Raw genomic sequence first — 20204 nt, 5'->3', positions numbered from 1 at the left:
TAGTGTACAGGTCAATGTCGACCCGCAGCATCCATATCGGATGCTGTTTAACATATGTCTTTTTTCGAAACATTTTCTCTACCATCATGGAGTAGTAGGCGCTGGGTGCAGTTTGAAAATGCCGAGCATAAAGAATTTAAGCTACACTTTTATCTATGTTACAAACATGCTGTGTGCGATGTAGGATCCCTTTGACCGCGGGAATCATAGCAATGGTATGGGGAGTTGTGTAATGGCAGTCCGTCGACACCGTTAGGGCTTGGTCTCAACATGATAGACCTCGCTTACCTTGACAATGACATTTTCAGCCACTCCGAGGCTCGAGCACCCGGCGGAAGGTGTCAACCAAGTCCGCTGATGACGATCGTGATACGAGAAACGAACTGATCCCCCCGGGAGGTGATGTGTGGTAACCCTCAGGTTAGCCATTTTCCGATCACGCATTGATGCGACTCATAAAGGGGATTTTATGTTTGTTATCTAAATTGGAAGCTACAACAACAAACGTTTGGGGCTGTAAAACAATCGAACCGATGGTTTCTATGTAGCGCTTGCAGTCATTGCACGAGCGCATCAATGTCGTGTGTTCATTACATTAACGATCGCGTGATACATTGACAAAAACACAGCAAGTGTCGGTTACACTGTGACACGGTGGTCGGCTGGCTCAACAACGCGCGCTATTGTTTAATGCGTTGACGTTTCAGCGCACCTGGTCTTGTTGGACGACCTTGGGAAAGATGCACTCATCAAACAATGAAAGCACATAGCGGTGGTACAGCCATAGCCTTTCCTATGGATGGCGGGAAAAAAAAGCGTCGATGGGCGAAACACATACACAAGCCGTTTGTGACCGCGTGTTGTACAAAATTAAATATCAAACGAACCAGCATCGCATTGTTCGATGCTGCCTATCTCTAGCATTGAATGTGCAAATTGAACAATTTATGCTGGAATGGTATGTCGAATGAAAAATCGGTTTTCTAGGCCACCGATACAATGCCTGCACACAAATTCGCGGTCAGTGCGTACATTATTAAATCGAGCAGGTCGACCAGATTGGCAGATTAATAGTGGCCGTTGGTCCAGTGTGTCGTGTACTTATTTGGTGGAATAAAACTACTACATAAAACAGGGTGACTAGCTGTAAAATAGGTGTTCATCAACACGCAGAAATGGCTAAAACTAATCAAACTAAGCTAATTATCTCATCCACCAAAATGCCCACTTTCATCAGCTCAGGGTGACAGGGAGATGATGATCGTGTAATGCATTTCTATCCGTATTGTTTCAATGGATTAATTTGCGATCCAACAATGCAATTTCTGGGCTACCCTTGGCGTGCTGATGCAGCTTACTTTAATCCTAATTGTGTGGGGATGTGAAGGTTTTCTAGTGTATAGTGCTGTGTCATGAGTTACTGAGCCTGTTACTGGGTCGAACAGGGGGATTATCGTCGAGCTATATAAATGCTAACATAGAGAAACTATCGTTAGGTTATTTCATATATTGATGCTACCTCAGGACTGTATTTTCATCCTGTTTTTTGCAAAGCAAATGAGAGTGAGTTGGTGGTGAAGTTGGGTGAACTAGAAAGATTCATATTTTGCCGATCTCCATCGGTTGAGCAAAATCCAGCAGAAATGATTAATAGAAATGAAGCACCCACATAAGCTATACGGCCCGACCGTTCTACCGATAATAATAAAAAAGAGAGCATCCACAAAGCACGTAGCTGCAATTCGCTTCGAAACATTCGCTAGGCGTGTTTTTACTTGCCATCCTAGGAAAAGATTGGTGATCTATCATTATTACATGTACAACACTAGTTACGTAGATTTTGTAAACATTGCAATCAAAATGAGTAGCGGAATGTTGATGAAGAATTTATAAGGAATATTACAAGGAAAAGTATTTTAAGCATCACCAAAGATCAGTCATTTCCCCAACAATATTTGTGCAACATTACGTGAGTGATTAGGATGGATTCAGTTCCTCAGGAGGATGTTTATAAACAAAATACTACATTTCCCCTGCTCTAATCTACTCTCGCACCGACACAAGCAATTGAACATGGAAAATAAAACTGATAGTACAGCACACGTTTATCAGTCACGATCTACCCGTCTTGAAGCGTTTTGTTCGAAGCGTGGGAAGAGAATATCGCAAAGGGAAGGTTGTTGCAAACTTGCTTTACTTGTGACTTTACTTGAAACAATGTCGATATTGAACCGAACAACTTTGAGGTTTATTTGTTATCGAGTTATCTGTATCGCTTGTCCTTAGCAGCACACAAGTAAAAAAAGTTCTCTCATGCTCATCCACCCGGTAGAGTAACCATGGCCATACCTCGTGTAAGCCCGGATGCACCATCATGATGATGGTGATGATGATTGTGGCGAGGCCAAATGAGAAAAGTTCATGGAACTTTAGTTTCCTTGAACCGGCGACAACCGTGATCTTGGGTCGGTTACGTGGTTGGGTTGGGAAAAATAGGTTGTCGGCTAGGCGGAACATAAGTGGGTGAGCGGATATGAATCGTACCGCGAAACAAAAGGAAAACCCGAACGAATAAGTAGAGAATGATAGCTGCGATGAAGAAAGGTGGCAACGGAACCGAATGCCAACCACCGGGTCGGGTCGGGTAAAGTAAAGAAAGGGAGGCAAAATAATTATTCATTCATAATAGCCTCAAACCGTCCGGAACCAATGTAGCAGGAATCGGTCACACTTCTACCGGATATATGTACTCCCTTTGGCAGCAAGTAAAGGCAAAGCATAATTTTAGTTTTGTTCAGGATTTTTCCTCAATTATATTAAACACATGGAACAGAAAAACTCTGTGAATAAATAGAACATGTTCAAATACTGATGGCCAGTTGGCAGTTAGTCGTTTATGGTACACTGTGCTTCTGTTGGCCAGTATATTTTTTTCTTCACATTAATTTTATCGCCTAATTAAAACCGCATTAGGTTAAGTACTGTTGCACGTGTCTAATGAGGACGGCCTAGGAGAGAACTTCAATGAGTAACCTTTTCTGCTATCATCTCTGGACCATTGAACAACCAAACTGACTTGCGTCATTCTAAACCAATAATGACAACAACAAAAATCCCATCTTGATAGGGAAGTTGTAACAAACTAAATAAAACCAAATTGATTTTATGTGAATGCGTTAAACATTTTTATCATATGGATTCTTTCAACACTTTCTGAACGTACGTTTTTTTTTTAGTACTACGAGGCGCATATTGATCTGCTGATGTAAGTTAGTTGATCACTGAAAGTAGACGATACCAAGCATATCCCACCAACCGGGACTGGAATCAATGCATCATAATTCACTATCAAAACCTCTGCTTACTTCCTTCCATGTCACTGCACTAAAACGTCCTTGGTGAAGCATCCGAGATGCTCGTTTACACACACACACACCAACCACCACCTTCAGACAATCGTTTCACAAAAAACGCAAGGAAGGTGAATGGCGTGTGAATTGCATTGTTACCTCGATCGTGGTGACCTCTGCCAAGTTCATCATTTGGCATTGCCGATCGCTAACATTTGCCATTTTTTTCCTTCCCTGTGAAACTAGTCAAAAACACTGCCATAGTCGGAAAATTGAGGTGGTTAATTTCAATTTAATAAGATGGACAAATAAATTCGACCACACTCGAACGTACGAATGAATGAACTAGGAACGGGTACGGGCGTGTTCACACAGCATAGAACTAGCATAGGTGGGGTAAACTAAAACAGCACAAGCATACGATAACAGTGTTTAGTTCTGGTGGGTGAGCTTCCCAATTAAGCCAATCAGTGAATCGGAGGTGGACTTTGTCGCTTGTCGACCGTGCCCATTCACTAGGATCCTAATTGAACCACCGTTGGTGTGTATGGTTACGAAAATCACGGCGCAGTTTGCGGTTTAGGTGAAAGGGTCTAGCACGATTGATTTATTGCAGAATTGATTAAACTTTCATCTAGCGCAACGAACGAAACAATGCGTTGATCAATTGAGGTTGCATGGTGTGTTTTTTGTGACATACATCCAAGCATGTTCTCCGGTAGAATAGTTTTAGTTTTCAGTTCTTAATTTTAAATCCAATCTTAAAGCATAGGAAACCCGGTTGTTGTTGTTGTTATCAGGCACTACAACCGCTTCGCCATCTTGGTCTGTTGCAGAAGTCCTCAAGTCCTAAACGATCGAGCACCGTCGTCAGCCATTCTGGTGTCTGACGGACCGATCAACGTCAACACTCTAACTCAATTTGGACCTACCACGTCTCCTCTGTCCATGCGGAAGACCTGAAAGGACTTTACGGGTTGGGTCTTCCGGTGTCATTCTCATGACACTGGAGCCTGGCGAGTCTAATCCGCTGTATGACAGTAAGTTCACTATACAGCTCATAGACCTCGTCATTGTAGCGACTCCTCCATTGTCGTTCCACACACATGGGGCCAAAAATCCTTCTGACCATCTTCCCCTCGAACGCAGTTAAGAAGGTTTCGTTCGTTAGCATTTGACAGCTCGAAAATTCCATAGTCCAATTCACAGATATTTTTTTGCAAATTCTTCCAATACACAGCAACTACAGAATAGGCGATAATTTACTGAACAATTGGCATTTTTGTGTTATACAAACGATTTCCAACTGGCACTAGCGTAAGAAAATTCAAGTGTGTTCAAACAGCCTGGGATGTCAAAATCAAATCGTAGCAGCACACGATTCAAACGGAGCGGTACATGTTCCAACCGTAGCAGCTTGCATCCGAACGAAATGACATGCGAAGCAAAGCAAGCGGCACGAGATTCGAACGTAGGTGGAAACAGGTGTAAGTTCTATGCAGTCCCAGCTTCGTTCGTCGCGACAGGTGTTCTGAGTAGAGAAGTTTCCTCAGATTGTATCTCAACCAAAGTAGCTAGAAGAAAATGACATCAAACTGCAAATGTAAGCGCACTGGCCAGCAAACACAAACATTTTGTTTTTGTCAAAACAATTGTCTACAAATACCACCACCAGGATTATAAACTTAAGCCCATGATTCAATTTCATACCGATTTCTCAACGAGCTTGTTGAACAAAACTTTTCAACACACGAACGATCATCATCGTTGCTTTGCCATCTAATGAATCGCTCTTCGCCAAACGAGTGCCGGAACTAATTGTTAAATAATTGTTTCTGTAATCAATCCTTTACCTGATCGGTTCGGGGTTTACCTCATGTTTTCCGCCTCGACACGAATAATTCCCCTCTCCGCTGTGTGTAGCGTGCGTACACACCCTCCGGCATGACCGATCGACGGTTCCACTAATGAATGGTGCTACTGCAACAATCGCACGTGCAGGCGACGAACGCATCACTTGCGTAATGTGGCTACCTCCCCTGCATACACTTGGCGCATGAGGTTGGAAAATTATAAATGTGAAAAAAAATATCTGCTATAGAAAGTACGGTGTCCAATTGCGGATTTCCCACTCCGTGCCGTCTCCTTACTTAGATGACAAAGGCACAGTTGTTTTCGTTTTCGGACCACTGACCCAATTATTTTTCCTCCTTCGGTGCGGATACATATCGGTCAGTAAATTCCGCATGAAAGTGAGTCTCGTCTGGTACGTTTTCCTTTCGGTTTTGGTTTCCGCTCACACGTTACCCGATTGCATGCATCTAGAGCTGTCACCAATTCGATCGGGACCGCATAAACAATAGTCCACGGAACGTACGCAAATGACGCAAAGCTAATCTTCCATTCCGAGCACGCGTGTGCCTGTCGCACACGTTTTGCTTCTTTTCCCTTGGTCACCTAAGCTAAACATTATTACGATTGTTGTGCCGCCAGCTGTATACGGGAGCAGCTACACGGTGATTAACAGCCACAATGGCGAACGCTTTTCCGGAAGAGTGTCTGCTGTGTGTGTTGGGAGCAATATCAATTCACCATCAATCACCACGTTTCGCACGGATGATGCGATAGAAACTCATTAGCCCGGACAACACCGGAAATTGTGTCGTGCGGTTATGGGTCTAAATCGATTTTCGGTTACCGCGAACATTTTTCCTAGAAGAAGTAGGGCCGAAACAAAAAAAAACAAAAACGTAAGAAAATCGACGTCTTCCCAACCCAGACGGGCACAAAATTCGCGCTCATAAGACATCCGTGTGTGCAGTGGATGCGCAACGAACCATAAGAAATCGTTAATCGTACACGGATAGTTGAGTATGAAAAAGTTTTTATAAATTATAACATAAAAATTTACACGAGCACAAGGAAGTCCTTCGCTAATGTTGATCATCTTCATGTTCATCTTCATTGATCATGTTGATCATCGCTCGAAGAGCTTAAACATTTAGTTCACATTGCTCTTCATCACGACCACCATCATCATCATCATCGGCGTAATGACACTTATTTCGGTCGATCGTTAAACCATAATGGTGAACCCTTGCCCTATACCTCACCGTGCCAACCGCGGCGATCGGAGGTCACTGCATGAAATGATCGTTTTTTGTCGAGCTTTAAATATGTTCGCGCACCAGCAATGGCAATGATTTATGATGACCGATGTTTCCTACGCTTCATGCCACATTGACCTCGACCCCGAGTATCAGACCGTGGCCAGCTGTGACATTGGCGTGTAAAAGGCAAGAATCAGGACAGCACCACGGGCTTTCACACCCACGAGTTGCGAGAATGAGGAAGTTCGGGGCTTCGGGAGCAGTAAGCAGATGATCTTGTGTGCAGCTAGCCATAGGTTTGGTTAGATAAACAATGTTTAGCACACCTTTTCGTGCGATGAGTGAGCGGAGTTCGCTTCCAACAGCAAGTTGATGTGACTGGGGCAAAGCGATGAGAGATGTTACTTGCATAAGTAGACGCGTGTAAGTAACGCGAATCTAAGTCAAGGACTGACTCGTCACTTTTGCGAGACGCATCGAAACGCTTTGTACTTCGGTACGGCACGGTTTGTATGCATCGTTACGAATAATTTATTGTTTATTGGGGTACTATAAATGTTGCTGTCAAAATAACAGCTAATTTACGTGCCATTTTACGAACCTGCTTGGATGACTGCTCTCATCGCTACGTGTTGACGTTCAGTGCGCGAGAAACAGTCTTGCAGGTTGTCTATAGTCCAGTCATACTGCTGTGATCGAATAACGAATTATTTCTTGACTTCAGCGAAAAGCTGCTGAGCTATTGTATAGTTTCGATCACTGCAAGAGTTTAGAAGCATTCATGATTATATTACAATAAAGATTTAATCAACATTGACAAAATAAAATGTTTATAGCAGTTACTTCCTCAAAGTGTACAACTCTGCACACTCTGTTTTTAAATTCTTGAATAAAATTGCTATTTTAGTGCAAAAATAGTGAAACATACAGTGGAACGCCGATTATCTGAGCTCATCGGGATGCTTGTCGGAAAATCGGATAATACGGATATTAGGCACAACTGCATTTAGTATGCTGGGTAGGGCTTTTTCCTAAAGTGTACTTATTTTATTATTTATTTTTGCTATGTGGTTTATTGTTGCAAGAAACAATCTGTATTTTTTGTTAAAGAGCTGATCCGACGATGTATTGGGCAGCAGAGCCGGTCTTCTTGTGCCTGCTGTCGACAGTAAGTTCGCCGTACAGCTCATTGAGCTCGTCATTTTAGCGACTCCTCAATTGTCCTTCCACACATACGGGGCCAAAAATCCTTCCGAGCATCTTCCCGAACGCGGTTAAGAGAGTTTAGTCAGTTTTGGACAAAGTCCAAGTCTCAGAGGCGTATGTGAGTACTGGAACTATAAAAGTTCTATATAGTCCCAGCTTCGTTCGTCACGACAGGTGCTTTGAGTGAAGAATTTTCCTCCGACTGTAGAAAGACTGGAGGACAGCCAGCACACTAGCGCGTATAAAACATCATTGCTATTGTTGGCGCTGACTTTTCACCCAATATGACTCACTGACATTGACTCAAAACGACTCAAACGGTAAGGAAGCTTTTCAGGAGGAACTTTTTTTTTAAGGAACCAATAACAAAAATTGTCACCAGTCCGAATTTGATATCGATGGCCACAAATCGAACGAAGAAAGCTCAATTTCAAACCACACCGCGACAACGGGCGGCGCTACTACGATGACAGTAACTTTATTATTATTATTATTCTTTATTGTTTTCTTCTCGGGCTATACAATTGTAAAATTAAATCTAAACTAAACCCTAAACGAAAAGAAAATCAAGTAACTGGGTACTTTAGGAGTTATGGCGCACTTTTTAACTTCCATTACGTTCGCCTGTCACCTCCGACCGAAGCAACAGGTACTGACTCAGTAATCTCATTCGTTAAGACTTTTACACAGTAGACGATAAAGGAGCTTTCAAAAATATATGGGAAACCATAAAAAAAACCTCGGGACGAATCCAAAAATATATCGGATGCAGTCAGAAAATTGTGGGACGCATTCAAAAATTGATGGGACGCAATCAAAAAACCTTGGGAAACTGTCAAAAATTCTGGGATACCCTGTAAGCCAAAGAAGGCCAGAAATGTTTTTTTCAGGCCCGTAAAGAGAAGAAGGAATTGTTGAGCATATTTCATCATTTACTGTTGGACCTTTAATTTTTTCCGTCAAAGGTGTTGCAGTTAAGGTGTTCAATCTCCTTTGGAACTATCGTTTCCGAATTGCACGGATCATCAGAAACCCGGTTAATCGGTGTTCCACTTCATTTATAAAGTATAATCTAAGTAACTTGAAAAGTACATTTAATCTTTTGATTAATCCACATGAAGATTTTAAACCATCGGTATTAGAATCACAACTTAAAAACTACATTCAAATGAATCTACAGCATCACAACAATTAGTCTCAATCTGGATGAAATCGTTGAGTTGTTGTGGCCTAAAAATACGCTTCCCATAACCAACTATCAGCAGTATTATTTAAATATTATTAATAACTTATATGCGATGAAATACTTCAACAATTGGCTGTTTATAGCAAACTCAATAATGGATACGACCATCCGTGCACCGAACTAATGCCACCGGGATATTCTGCTGCACGATTAGAACATTGTGGTGTGCGGACGAAACAAAACGCTCACTTTTTGCTGCTTCATGCGCCACCGATGTTAAGTACATCGCAGAATGGCGTTGTCAGGTGTGAAACAGTACGCCAAACAGAAACCTGCTCACGGGGCATGGCCCCAGTGTCATTGACTTCGACTACCTGTATTTGGGCACCGTCTGATCCGTCCAGATGAAGGTGGCGATGAAGATGACATTGCGAGTTGCAAAACATAGAGGCGCCGAACCGCTGTTTCATTTTTGCACTGTTCCGGACGAAAACCCCGGGGAGACCGTGTCGAAAATTACGCACGGTACATTATTGGCACTTTTTCTACGCTTTTGAAAACCCTTCCAAAGGAAGTACTCCGGTTGGTTGTAAGCGATCGCGATCGAACCATTCGATCAATCGATCCACAGCCGTTTTGTGCGCTTGTTTGGTCATTGAGAAATCCGCATTTGGTTGCGCGGTTGCCCTTGAAAAGAGGGCCCATGGAAGAAGAACGCACAGGCTGTTACATGATGCCGCCATGAAAAACGCTTCACCACCATCCCCTTCGATTCTTTGCATCGGTGTATGCCATGACGCTGTGTTTGAAGTTTTTCCATTCGTAGGCGCGTTGTGACGGGTAGGATTTTTACCGCTTTTGGCATGTGCCACAAACCGTCCGGAACAAGGCGGCGTGCTCCAACGGTATGGTTGATGTTTCGTAAAGCACAATCTGGCGTTATTAATTACCACCAACCAGCCCTGCAGCGCTCGCTTCGCCGAGGAAAAGGCAGTTTTGTGGCAGGGATCGCAAAATTTGATGGATGTTTCGCTAAAATGGTCAGTGTCGTTTTGTTGCATTACAGTACATTTTGCTCTGCGAACTTTGCAACGAAGGACTTCAACGTGCACCGAAGCACTCTGGACACACTGAGACTGGGTGGGAATTGTGTGCTTCTTCCGTTCGGCGTCTGATTGATCAAGTCAAAGACGGATCCATGCTGCCAATGCTAGGTTTCATCAAATGCACCATGCCGAACTGTGCACGGTAGACTCGACAATAATGGCGAAAAACTCCTCGTAACGCAATGGCTGACGGAGAAAAAGACGCACAAGTTGTTGTCACGAGGTGTGTGACAGTGATCTTGAACTCGTGACGGCCTCTAGCAGTTTCGTAACGTTCGGACATAACGTTGGATTGGATAATGGTAGATGTAATTGCGTTTATTTATTTATTTTTCTTTCTCTTCTTTTCTTGATCGTATGAATGCAGATTCGGCAGAGTTCTCACGGACCTGGTATCAGAACACTGATAATGTAAGCACGCGCAAAGCAGCTGTAATACGTTAACTTATTGTGACGGCAAGAGCTGTGTGTGCCGGCTAGCCTACTACACACTGCGGGCGACTTCCGTAAAATCTTCCTGCCAAACGCCAAAGCTGTGATATCGCTGCCCAAGAAACCAGACCATCTTGAACGGAAGGCGTAATTGGAGGTTGGACAAGTTATGACGCAAACTACCGCACACGATTACGATCATCACCACCATGCAGGGGCACCGGTGCCGGCACCAACACCACCGAATGGGCGATCGTTTGCGCCATCGTTGGCGGGGTTTCTACTGATCGTGGCCGGGCTGGTAGTGTGTGGTTTGCCGGACGAGTGTACGGGCGCCCAGCGGGAGTCACAGCTGCGGCTGGGGAAAGCGGTAAACGTTTTCCTGCGCTATGGTTATCTGTCGATATCGATGAAGGTCATCTCGTACAACGATAGCGAACGATGGCTGTTTAAGGAGCCAACGAACAACGTCTTCAAGGTGAGTTAACTAATTGCATGCGTAGGTCAGCCTTTTTGTCTGGCCCCTTTTGCCCTGCAGCTGGTGGAACGTGAGCTCACCGGTTTAAAGCATTCGGAACGGGCGCAGATAAGCGTTTCCGTTACACCTGTAGGGTTCCACCGTAAGTTCTTTGGGGCAGTAGAACAAGATACTCTTTTTGCTTGTAACACGATAATGCATCACGTTATATGGTCGCTAATGTTAACTATTTTCTGTACTTCTCGTCGAACGAAAGGGACTGGATCAGCTAAAGACGGAGGTTTACGAAATAAAACCGGGCATCTTCAATGGCGACTTCCACATGGAGTTTTGCGACAATCGGCGCCAGCTGTTCCAGGCATACTTCCGTGACTTCCAAATCGAACGTTTGGACAGTTCGTGGCGAGCGTACACCGAAGGATGGCACCCGGAGGTGGCGGCAAAAAAGCTAGGCATCCAAAGCAAGTACCTAGAGCGGGACGAGTACTGTTACGTGCTGGTCCGGGTGTCCCGCTACCGAGACAGTGCCCGGTTTGCGAAACCGATCCCGCCGAACCAGACGATCGAGCCGGAGGTGTCGCGCAAGGCGCAGAGTGTCGTCGTCGGCGACACGACGTCCGCGGTACAGTTCATGAATCAGTACGGGACGCACTATATCAATGCGTACGTGACAGGCAACTCGCTCTATCAGGTGTTTGTGTTCAGCAAGCGCAATTACGCGCACGTGAAGGAAAAGCTCAAAAGCACCGGCACCTTACAGGTGTCGAAGGTAGATCTGTACGAACACTTCGCGCCATGGTTTGTGGAGCACATGGGCAAGATACGGTGCGCCAGTGGCAACGCTTCCGTCGAAGCATGGGCCTCCCGGAAATTGCGGCTTTCGTACTACGTGTTCACCTACAGCAGTCTGCTAAAGCTGCACGGTGACGGTGCGCTGCTGCGGATACTGAGCGAACTACTGCAGAACGAGGCCATCCTGCAACTGGACCTGCGCTCTCTTGGCGTCGTTTTTAAGGATCCGGCCAAACGAGCATGGTATAGGGAAATACTGGACAACTATCTCAAACTCTGGGAAGTCAATATGTAGCGAACAAGTGTTACGTGCGATCGGTACCGGTCTTGGAGATGTTGCAGTAGTGGTAGACCGGCAGCAATAGCCGTATGGCGGGAGGACACAGATGAACCGGGCCATGCGTTAATACATAAGTCACAGATAGCTGGCCAGTACAGGCTAGGTAGGTCAGGACCAGTAACGGTTGTACGGCCTAATTAGGTAGCGTTAGCAGTTTTAGGGGAACAGAACCGCCGTCACCCATGTTTTATGGTTGCGATCGAACCATTTTCCACGGCATCCTAGATGGTATGGTAGCCATCTAGATCCAATCCTGGTAAGATTACGAGTAGATTATTAGGAACATAGATAGCATTTTATGGCGTGCACAGCTGAGTCACGTTCAAACTACGGTCTTTAGCATAGCGGGTCGCTATAGGCTCCAGTGACGTATGATTCGCATGGAAATAGTTATACTAATGCTACACCATCGTGTTTGTGATTACTGCACAAAATGCGGTCCTGGGGTTCCTGCATAATAGCAACACAAGTAGCAACAGCAGGGTTGTGGACATCAGGGTGCAAATGATTTTTATTTACAAAAATTATTATCTAGGCTCTAAGGAAGATCTACCGTAGGTTCCAAAGTGTCCATACACACTGAAATTCTTCGCTCTAGCTACACACACTACTGTACTACTTCCACATGCTGTGATAGACTTAGTTAATAAAGTGTTTAGTGCCTGAAAGAATAGAAACCCCGTGTAAGAAGACGTGCACCTAAAGCGAAACGTGGATAGCTGGGAGTTTGTTTGGAGGAAACTCTTTTCTAGTGAAAATTGGCATTACATTGTACGCACCAGTTGCAACACATAGCACGTTGAATCCAACAAGGCAAATGCATCAATGCATGTGCTTTGCACTGGTAAAAGGGAGAGGGGAGGGGGGGAGAAGGGACAAATAGTTTAAACAACAGGTAGGATCAATAGAGTAAGACCATCGATTAAAAATCAACTAGTGATAGTCATATTTACGCGAACAGTAAATAAACAGAACAAGCTTTAAACCACTAGCGTGTTTGAGAATGTTTACTATTTTTGCCCTACCTATTCATTTAGGGATTAAGTTCCCTACCGTTTCTGTTTCGGATAGGTAAGACAGATAAATTGCAGCCAAATTAATAATCAAAAAGTGTTACGATTATTGATGAAGAAGAACCATCTGATCAACTTATATTTAGCCAGCAATACAAAATAACGTACGGAATGTTGAACGAAACAAGGACAGACAATAATAATTTTCTTTTATACTTCATTCGAAATCCTCCTTTCTGTTTTTCCCACATCAGGACGTTGATAAACGGTTAGCTGAATCGCCATTGTAATGCAACACCAAAATGTTGTTCGTTTGAATATTTATTTTATTCTGCCATCGCGTTTACGCTAATATCCTTGCGACCACCCTTCAGTCACTGCAACTATCAGATCAAATAAACTAATAACCGTGATGCATGGTGTAGTATTGTTTAATAGAGGAAAGGAAACGAACCACAGAAACGCAACCAACTTTGACTCGCAAAGTAGTGGGATCTGCCTGAGACCAGCTAATGGTGTGTAAAAACAATAAACGTTTCAGCGAGTAATTAAAACCAGAAATACATAAATAAAACATACAACCTACAATATGGTTCTAACCATGTCAACAGTATGCCATAAAATCCTACTAAGTACGATGCCGTCGATATAAGATTAGTTCGACTGGTATGCATGACCTAAATACATTTAGTTTTGCTTTGCTTCAGGAAGGGGCACGAGGATTGACTTATCACGATTGCAAGCAAGTTCACATCGTTTGCTCCACAGTTAGCATATTTGGGCTTGAAAGATTTACTATGATTTTTTTTGGTTAATACGACAACAGAGTCATCCATCTATGCATGTTCGCTCGCGCTTGGTTTGCTATGCGTAGCTGCAGTTGTGAATGTTGCATACATGAGGGGTATGCCATAAATATTCTCCCTAGCTAAAACCGATGAACAAACGTCCTCGTCAACGTCTCATGTCCATCTGTGTTGCAATCTGTACGGTGTATTTACATAATTATGTCCCCCACAGTTACGGTTGCACCAGTCGAATCGGCCGCACTGCTGTTTGGATGCAAACGATAGCGACCTCGGTCTGCCCGGTTCCGGCACGCTTCCATTCGGTCTCCATCGCTGTCGGCTCGTCTTCCATCGTAACCGTGGTTAAGTAACAATCATTTCTTCGCAAAACTGTTGCTCGATATCACGTTGCTGAGAAAGGAATGTGTCGCCGGTTTGGCACCGGACGTGCCCGCACTATGTCCACCACCCGCATTAGGTGTTATGAACGACAGTTCCGGTAGAAGCTGCATAGGTGGCTGCTGTCCCATCATCATAGACGTTATTCCGGTACCCGGCATTGGTGCGTGATGTTGTTGAAGATTGGTTGGCACTTTCGGTGAACCACTGTAGCCAGCACCACCAGAAAAGACCATGGCAGGCATTTCCGAACGATTGTAGTATTGTTGGTGCTGCTGGTGGGGTGCATACTGAGACGGGTGTTGTTGGTTCGTTAAAGGCAACGAGGACATGGGATTGTAGTACAGGCTGTTACTATTCCACGAGCTAAACTGTGGCGGGGGTAGCTGCGGTTGGTTCGACCAGGACGAATTTGTTGTTTTCGTTCCACTGCCTCCAACAACTGCTGGGGAAGCGCGTGGATAGTTAAAATGATTCTGACTAGACGAGAGACGATTGTGCGACGTATAGCCACCGACCGTTCCCGCGGTACTAGAGATGAAATCTGTCCATTCTTCCTGTGTTTCCGTTTCAGCGCCTGTAGGTGCTGTTGCACCACTAGGTACGCTAGCAGTAGACAATCTGATAGTCATCTCAGTGGCCGGTTTGGATGATATGAAATCCGACCACTCGTCTTCCTCTACTGCTTGAGCTTTCGGGGCGCTTGCTAAGCTTTGGTTGCTCGCTACATTAGGTGTTCCAGCGACGGATGCAGAAACGGAAGGTTTGGCAAATGCGGCTTCAAACCGAGCCATTTCATCCGGATCAATTCCTGGATCGGGCCAGTTGATCGAACCCGTCGAGGCATTTTTGCGTGCATTCGCAGATTCTTTTTCCATCGAGGTGTTGGCTTGCTGAGGTAGCAATATTGCGGGACTGAGCAACATCACCGGCGAGCTTGTGTTCGACCGATTATTCTGGACGTTTGAAATGGGTTTATTCACCGGAGGAACTGCAGATATTGGCGGAACCGCGGCTTGAAAGTCAGAAAACTCATCATCATCATTATCATCATTATCGATACGTTCCGTCGTACTAATCGTGTGTCCAATTAGCTCCTGACTGCGCTTTTCCAGTTCTTCTGTGGGTGATCGACCAATTACTGGTCTGACAGAATCGATCGGATTTATGGCAGCTGCTGTGTCTGGTATTACAGGAGGCAGAGCGGACACCGATTGGAATTCGTTAAACTCGTCGAACTCTGATTCCTTTTTGCTGGAGCTCGGCGTGGCAGCTGATTTTTCTAAGCTATACTCTACATCGTGATATTCACGCACAACAATGTCACGATCAGTAATATCCCGCGAGATTGGGGTCACTCCCCGACTGGGCGTAAAAATATGTGTTTCTGGAAGCTTTATAGTTCGCACCATAGGCACACTGTTTGGAGAAGATGAAATTGACATAGGTTGTTGCTGCGGATGGGTTGAAACGTAATGTTGTGACAGTGCGGATTCTAGTTGCTCCTCCAGTTGTTGCTCATGATGCACCGATTGTGGCGCAACCGAATACTGAGCATTGTTACTGCCACCACTGCTGCCGGCAGTAAAATCAAGTGACCCAATAACCTCGTACTCTTGCGGATGTGACGCTGTTGCTGGGTTTGCTACAAACGAGGACATTTTTACTGCTATGTCATCTGCAGCAATCGGGCTTGAGTTTTCTGCGACTTGCGGATCCAAAATTTCGCCCTTTGTCCCATCCTCGGGCTCACCAGTAACGGCTTTTTGGAGCATTTCCTGGACACCTACCGATCGAAATAAGAATAGATTGATACATCGTGTCAATACTGAGGATAATAGATTCTCATTTCTTTGTAGAATTATTATCGCAATTGTGTTCAATAGCAGTGACAAAATAAAAATATATACATATTGATATTGGGATGCTTTTGAAGTCATGCTTAGGGATGCTTTTAAGAAACAAATATGCTATTGTACAATTATTTATATTCAATAACTTTACAGAAACAAATAACCGTACTGTACACATTTACATGCGGCGTAAATAAAACGAAGCAGTATTGATCGATGATAGGTTAATTGTACTTAAAAAAAAGAGAAAATGTGAAAACATAATAAACACAAATACTAAAACTCATGCAAACACACATAAAATAAAACTACTTCCGAGCATATTGTTCTGAAATTGTACACATAGGGAATCATACTCGGATAGGGAATAATATGGAAAAAAACCGAAAAGCGTTCTTTTAACAGAAGGTGAAAACCATGCAGGATACAAACTCAACGAAGGAAACACAAAAGAAAGCACGACATCAACGATGGGCAACAGGATAGCGCAACTTACTAAGATCCAAATAATCGTCAAACGTTTGTGGACGATCGTAGGAAGAAGGAACGATCGATTGCAAACCAACCGGAAACGCGCATGGGGTTTCGATCAAAACCAATTCATCCGATGGCGTGGTTGAAGTGTTGTTTGTCGTTTTATTAAGCGTGGCAGACGGTATTATTGGGTCGGTTGATATCAACAGATCGCAATCGTCGACGATTGGATCGGCGAAGACAAGTAACGTAGTGGGACAATCCATCAACGAGGCCGTATTGTTGCCACCGTCCGCACCAACAGTGTCCGGTGATTTGTAACAGTTGTTTTTCGTTTGTAGTTGTTGAATATTGTTGTTGCACATTTGCGTAGTATTCATTGTAGTTGGCAACAGAAGCAGTGAAGACGACAGTTTTGTTGGTGGTTGTGGTGGTGTTGGTGTTGGTAGTGGTGGTAGTGGTTGTGGTAAAGTTGGTGAAGGTGATGATGGTAACAATAAAGGTGTTGTTGTAGTTAAAGTTGTGGCCGTTGTTGTAGCCGAATGAAGTTGCACAGTATTAGCAACATTACACGTGGACCGGAGTGCAGGGGAGTAGGAGGAGGAATCAACATTTATTTTATCTTTCAGACTTGCCATCACCTCTAGCTGTTCTAGGTCCAATAATAATGTGTGTGCATGTGATGCTAAGGGAAAGTAGGAGGGTTTGTTTGTCGGTAGGGGTATTGTTGGAATTCATTAGATGAGATCATGTTTGATTGACATATTCATTTAATTACAAAAATACAGTTTTTACGGAAGTTGTTCGAAAGGCAAAGGGAAGAAGAAAGAAAAGAAAAAAACATACTGCTTAAAAAATCAATTCGTCGAGACAAACAAGAATGTGCACGTGATTGTTGGGGAATGATATTCATTCTAGCATTTGTATGACAGGGCGCGAAATTAAAAAAAAATAACTAGCTCTATAAAAAAGAAAATATTACAAGAAAGAAAGCATAAAACAGAAAAATGAATCTGGTATAGCGATAAAACTTATTCCAATGAGATGTATATATATTAGCCATTGGTTTTTGGAAACTTTCAATTCCTTCCGTGGCCTATTTCTGCCGCAACCAGACCTGCTGATCGTAATCATTTCACATGCAATGTACAATGATAGAAGCCGGCCAAGTCCATTAATAAGGTGAGAAATTATATTGATGGTTGGTGAATGCACAGCATTACAAAAAACAAAAAAAAAATGTCAAAAGAAGCCATCACTTTTTTGCACCATGTATCACAGATAGTAATCGTGCAAATTTTCTCACACGGAAGGATTGCCTAAAATGTAGTGCATGAATCCTTTGCTTTATAGATATTAAAAATACGTATTCACAGCAGCAACATAAGACAGTGAAAATAGCACTCGCTAAGACACGCTAGCATATGCTAATTGTGCAGCCACTGGGGGGTAAAGAAATAAACTGTATCAAAATACGCCAAGCCGTAGTGATGGTAATGTCGTTTGAGTTTTAGAAACAATAAAATAAATTTGTTTGCTGTAAAAATAATAACACAAAGGAAACAAACTTTCGACGGGATAGGGAGCAAGGAGCGTCAAAACACATGCTTACCTTCCAGCGGATTAACCAAACCCGAACTGTTCCAATCAAACTGTGCCGCTGGAACGGAATTTGGAACTGGATTAACGTGCAAAGAATCCAGCCCACCAGCAAATGTGCTAGTGGTTTTGGCGGCTGGCGTGAAATTGGCATTCTTTTCGTTGGTGTTAGATCCGACTTCTTTAACCGTTGACGGTGCGATTGGTTTGAGTGGTTCCAGCGGGTTGAAACTGAGATTTGCGGCAAACCTTGGCATTGAGCTATTCCATTTAGGTCCGTACATCTGGAATAAGAAAGAGGAACATTGAATAGTATGTTTATCATCGATTAACATACCACCCTACACTTACTATATTTCTCGAATCGATGCCGAGAGCCGTTACGAGCGTTTTGCTACTGGACGATTTGCTGTGTTGATAGGCAAGTGCGTTCGTATTGTCGAAGTCCTGAAGTTGGCAATGCAACTTGTTGCTGGGAATGTTGTGTACGGCTGTTGTTTGCTGTCCTGTATCTGTTGAAAGCAATTCCGGTTGGACGTTTGGAAACATTGCCTCTAGTAGCTTGTGAACATTATCCATGGAAAAACTACAAATTGGTGGTTCGACTGGTGTGCTGCCTGTTTCCGGTTGCTTGAAATCACTGAATTCTCCAAAATCATCATCGTCATAATCAATGCCCGAGGTATCATTCGCGGCGTTACCAATACTGCCTTCCAATGGTGCGTCAATGTCTCGCTTTACATTTTCCACAGTTGAAGTAGACGATTCTCGGTTACTTTCCGCATCTTTTGTAACATCTTCCTTTTCCATAAATTGAGTTGATACTGTGGCGACGGGCTGTTCGGAAAAGGTAGCAAACTCCTGGAAATCGTCAAACTCATCTTCCGGTGGTTGTCGATCGTCTAACTTTTTAACGGATGTCGGTTCAATGATCGGCATGGATTTAGTTTCCTCTACTGGTGTCTTTACCGGAACCACATCATCAATCGTTGCCGGGAATGATGCTTGGAATGAGTCAAATTTGCTAAAATCGGCATCAAACGTGGCAAAGTCGGCACGACTCTGCTGTGACACAAAGTTGCTATCGGCAGATGGTGTCGATTCTAGCTGAGCAAAATCATCCAATTCAAATGAAACGTCGTTCGCGGTGGGAATTTCCAAAACCACTGACGATCGCTCATTTGAGGCGGTTGTAAAATCCGTAAAATCGTTCTCCGTGTTATCGTCGAACCGTCCGCACTCCTGTATCACGGGTGTTGTACGCTCGGCGGCTGCTGCAACAGGCAGGTCCACTTCTGTCTCGATTCCGGATCCCGATGACGTTGAGCTTGTGGCATTGGGCTGGGCAGGTACGTGATCATCCTCCTCCGACTTTGAGACGTCCGCATCAAAGTGCAACGACGGTAGGCTGATATTGTCTTCCGGTGGTGGTTCGGGCGGTTGCGACGGACTGCCGAATGGTTGAAAATCGATATCTTCTTCATCTTCAACTCCGTTGCCACCTATTTCATCAATGTCTGCTTCGTGATATTCATTTGTTGGGAGTATCAATGAAGGGGGACTGTCAGAACCTAATCGTGCTGGAAAAATGCTTTTGGTTCCGACTGCCTCCGGAATACTGGTAAGTTCCACCGTTTCATTGTCTATCACAGCCTCGGTAGGAATCGGATCCAGATTCGTGGGTCCGGGCAGTACTGTTGCAAAATCTCCAAAATCATCATCCGGACAGTCGGTCCCATTCCGATCATCGATGCCAATTACATCGTCCTCAGGTATATCCGATCCGTAATCATCGTCATCGTCATCCGCGTCAAAATCTATAGGTGGAGGCGTATGACATACCAGTGGCGGAATCTGACTAGACATAGCTGCACACACCAGCTGCAACGACCTTGAAACGATTCTATTCTAATTAATTATCCAGGTTACGTGCACCGATTTACCCTGTACAAGATTACCTGTTTAAGAACTCGAAAGCACAAACGTACGATGCAAAGAACACGTAATTTTACGTTTTCGTTCCACAACCTACGAGTTTTCTGTAGCACTTTGTTCACTTTTCCACTGCCAGCAAATCA

At 44.0% G+C, this 20204-nt stretch overlaps 2 protein-coding genes across 2 annotated transcripts; one reads left to right on the top strand and one right to left on the bottom strand.

The window, feature by feature from the left end:
* Window positions 1-10559: 10559 nt before the first annotated feature.
* Window positions 10560-11955, top strand: LOC128719306 (torso-like protein). Its single transcript, XM_053812931.1, has 2 exons — window positions 10560-10868; window positions 11125-11955. Exons 1-2 carry the CDS (start codon window positions 10560-10562, stop codon window positions 11953-11955), a joined length of 1140 nt encoding a protein of 379 aa, XP_053668906.1.
* A 2220-nt stretch (window positions 11956-14175) lies between these two features.
* LOC128707550 (mucin-17) lies at window positions 14176-19992 on the bottom strand. Its single transcript, XM_053802507.1, has 4 exons — window positions 18478-19992; window positions 18140-18410; window positions 16550-17212; window positions 14176-15986 (listed from the first exon to the last, which is right to left on the bottom strand). The coding sequence occupies exons 1-4, from the start codon at window positions 19990-19992 to the stop codon at window positions 14176-14178; spliced, it is 4260 nt and encodes a 1419-aa protein (XP_053658482.1).
* Window positions 19993-20204: the final 212 nt, after the last annotated feature.

This window comes from Anopheles marshallii, chromosome 2, assembly GCF_943734725.1.
Source record: "Anopheles marshallii chromosome 2, idAnoMarsDA_429_01, whole genome shotgun sequence".
NCBI lineage: Eukaryota > Metazoa > Arthropoda > Insecta > Diptera > Culicidae > Anopheles > Anopheles marshallii.
The sequence above is the reverse complement of the archived record's forward strand: the minus strand, read 5'-3'. Positions and strand labels throughout refer to the sequence as shown.

Bases quoted from the DNA above. Each gene is read 5' to 3' on its own strand.
- LOC128707550 (XM_053802507.1), bottom strand. From the start codon at position 19,992: ATGTCTAGTCAGATTCCGCCACTGGTATGTCATACGCCTCCACCTATA. The intron at 17,213-18,139 runs GTAAGCATGTGT...ACTTTCCCTTAG, and splicing joins TTTGGTTAATCCGCTGGAAG to CATCACATGCACACACATTA. The intron at 15,987-16,549 runs GTAAGTTGCGCT...TTCGATCGGTAG, and splicing joins TGACGATTATTTGGATCTTA to GTGTCCAGGAAATGCTCCAA.
- LOC128719306 (XM_053812931.1), top strand. From the start codon at position 10,560: ATGACGCAAACTACCGCACACGATTACGATCATCACCACCATGCAGGG. The intron at 10,869-11,124 runs GTGAGTTAACTA...GTCGAACGAAAG, and splicing joins CAACGAACAACGTCTTCAAG to GGACTGGATCAGCTAAAGAC.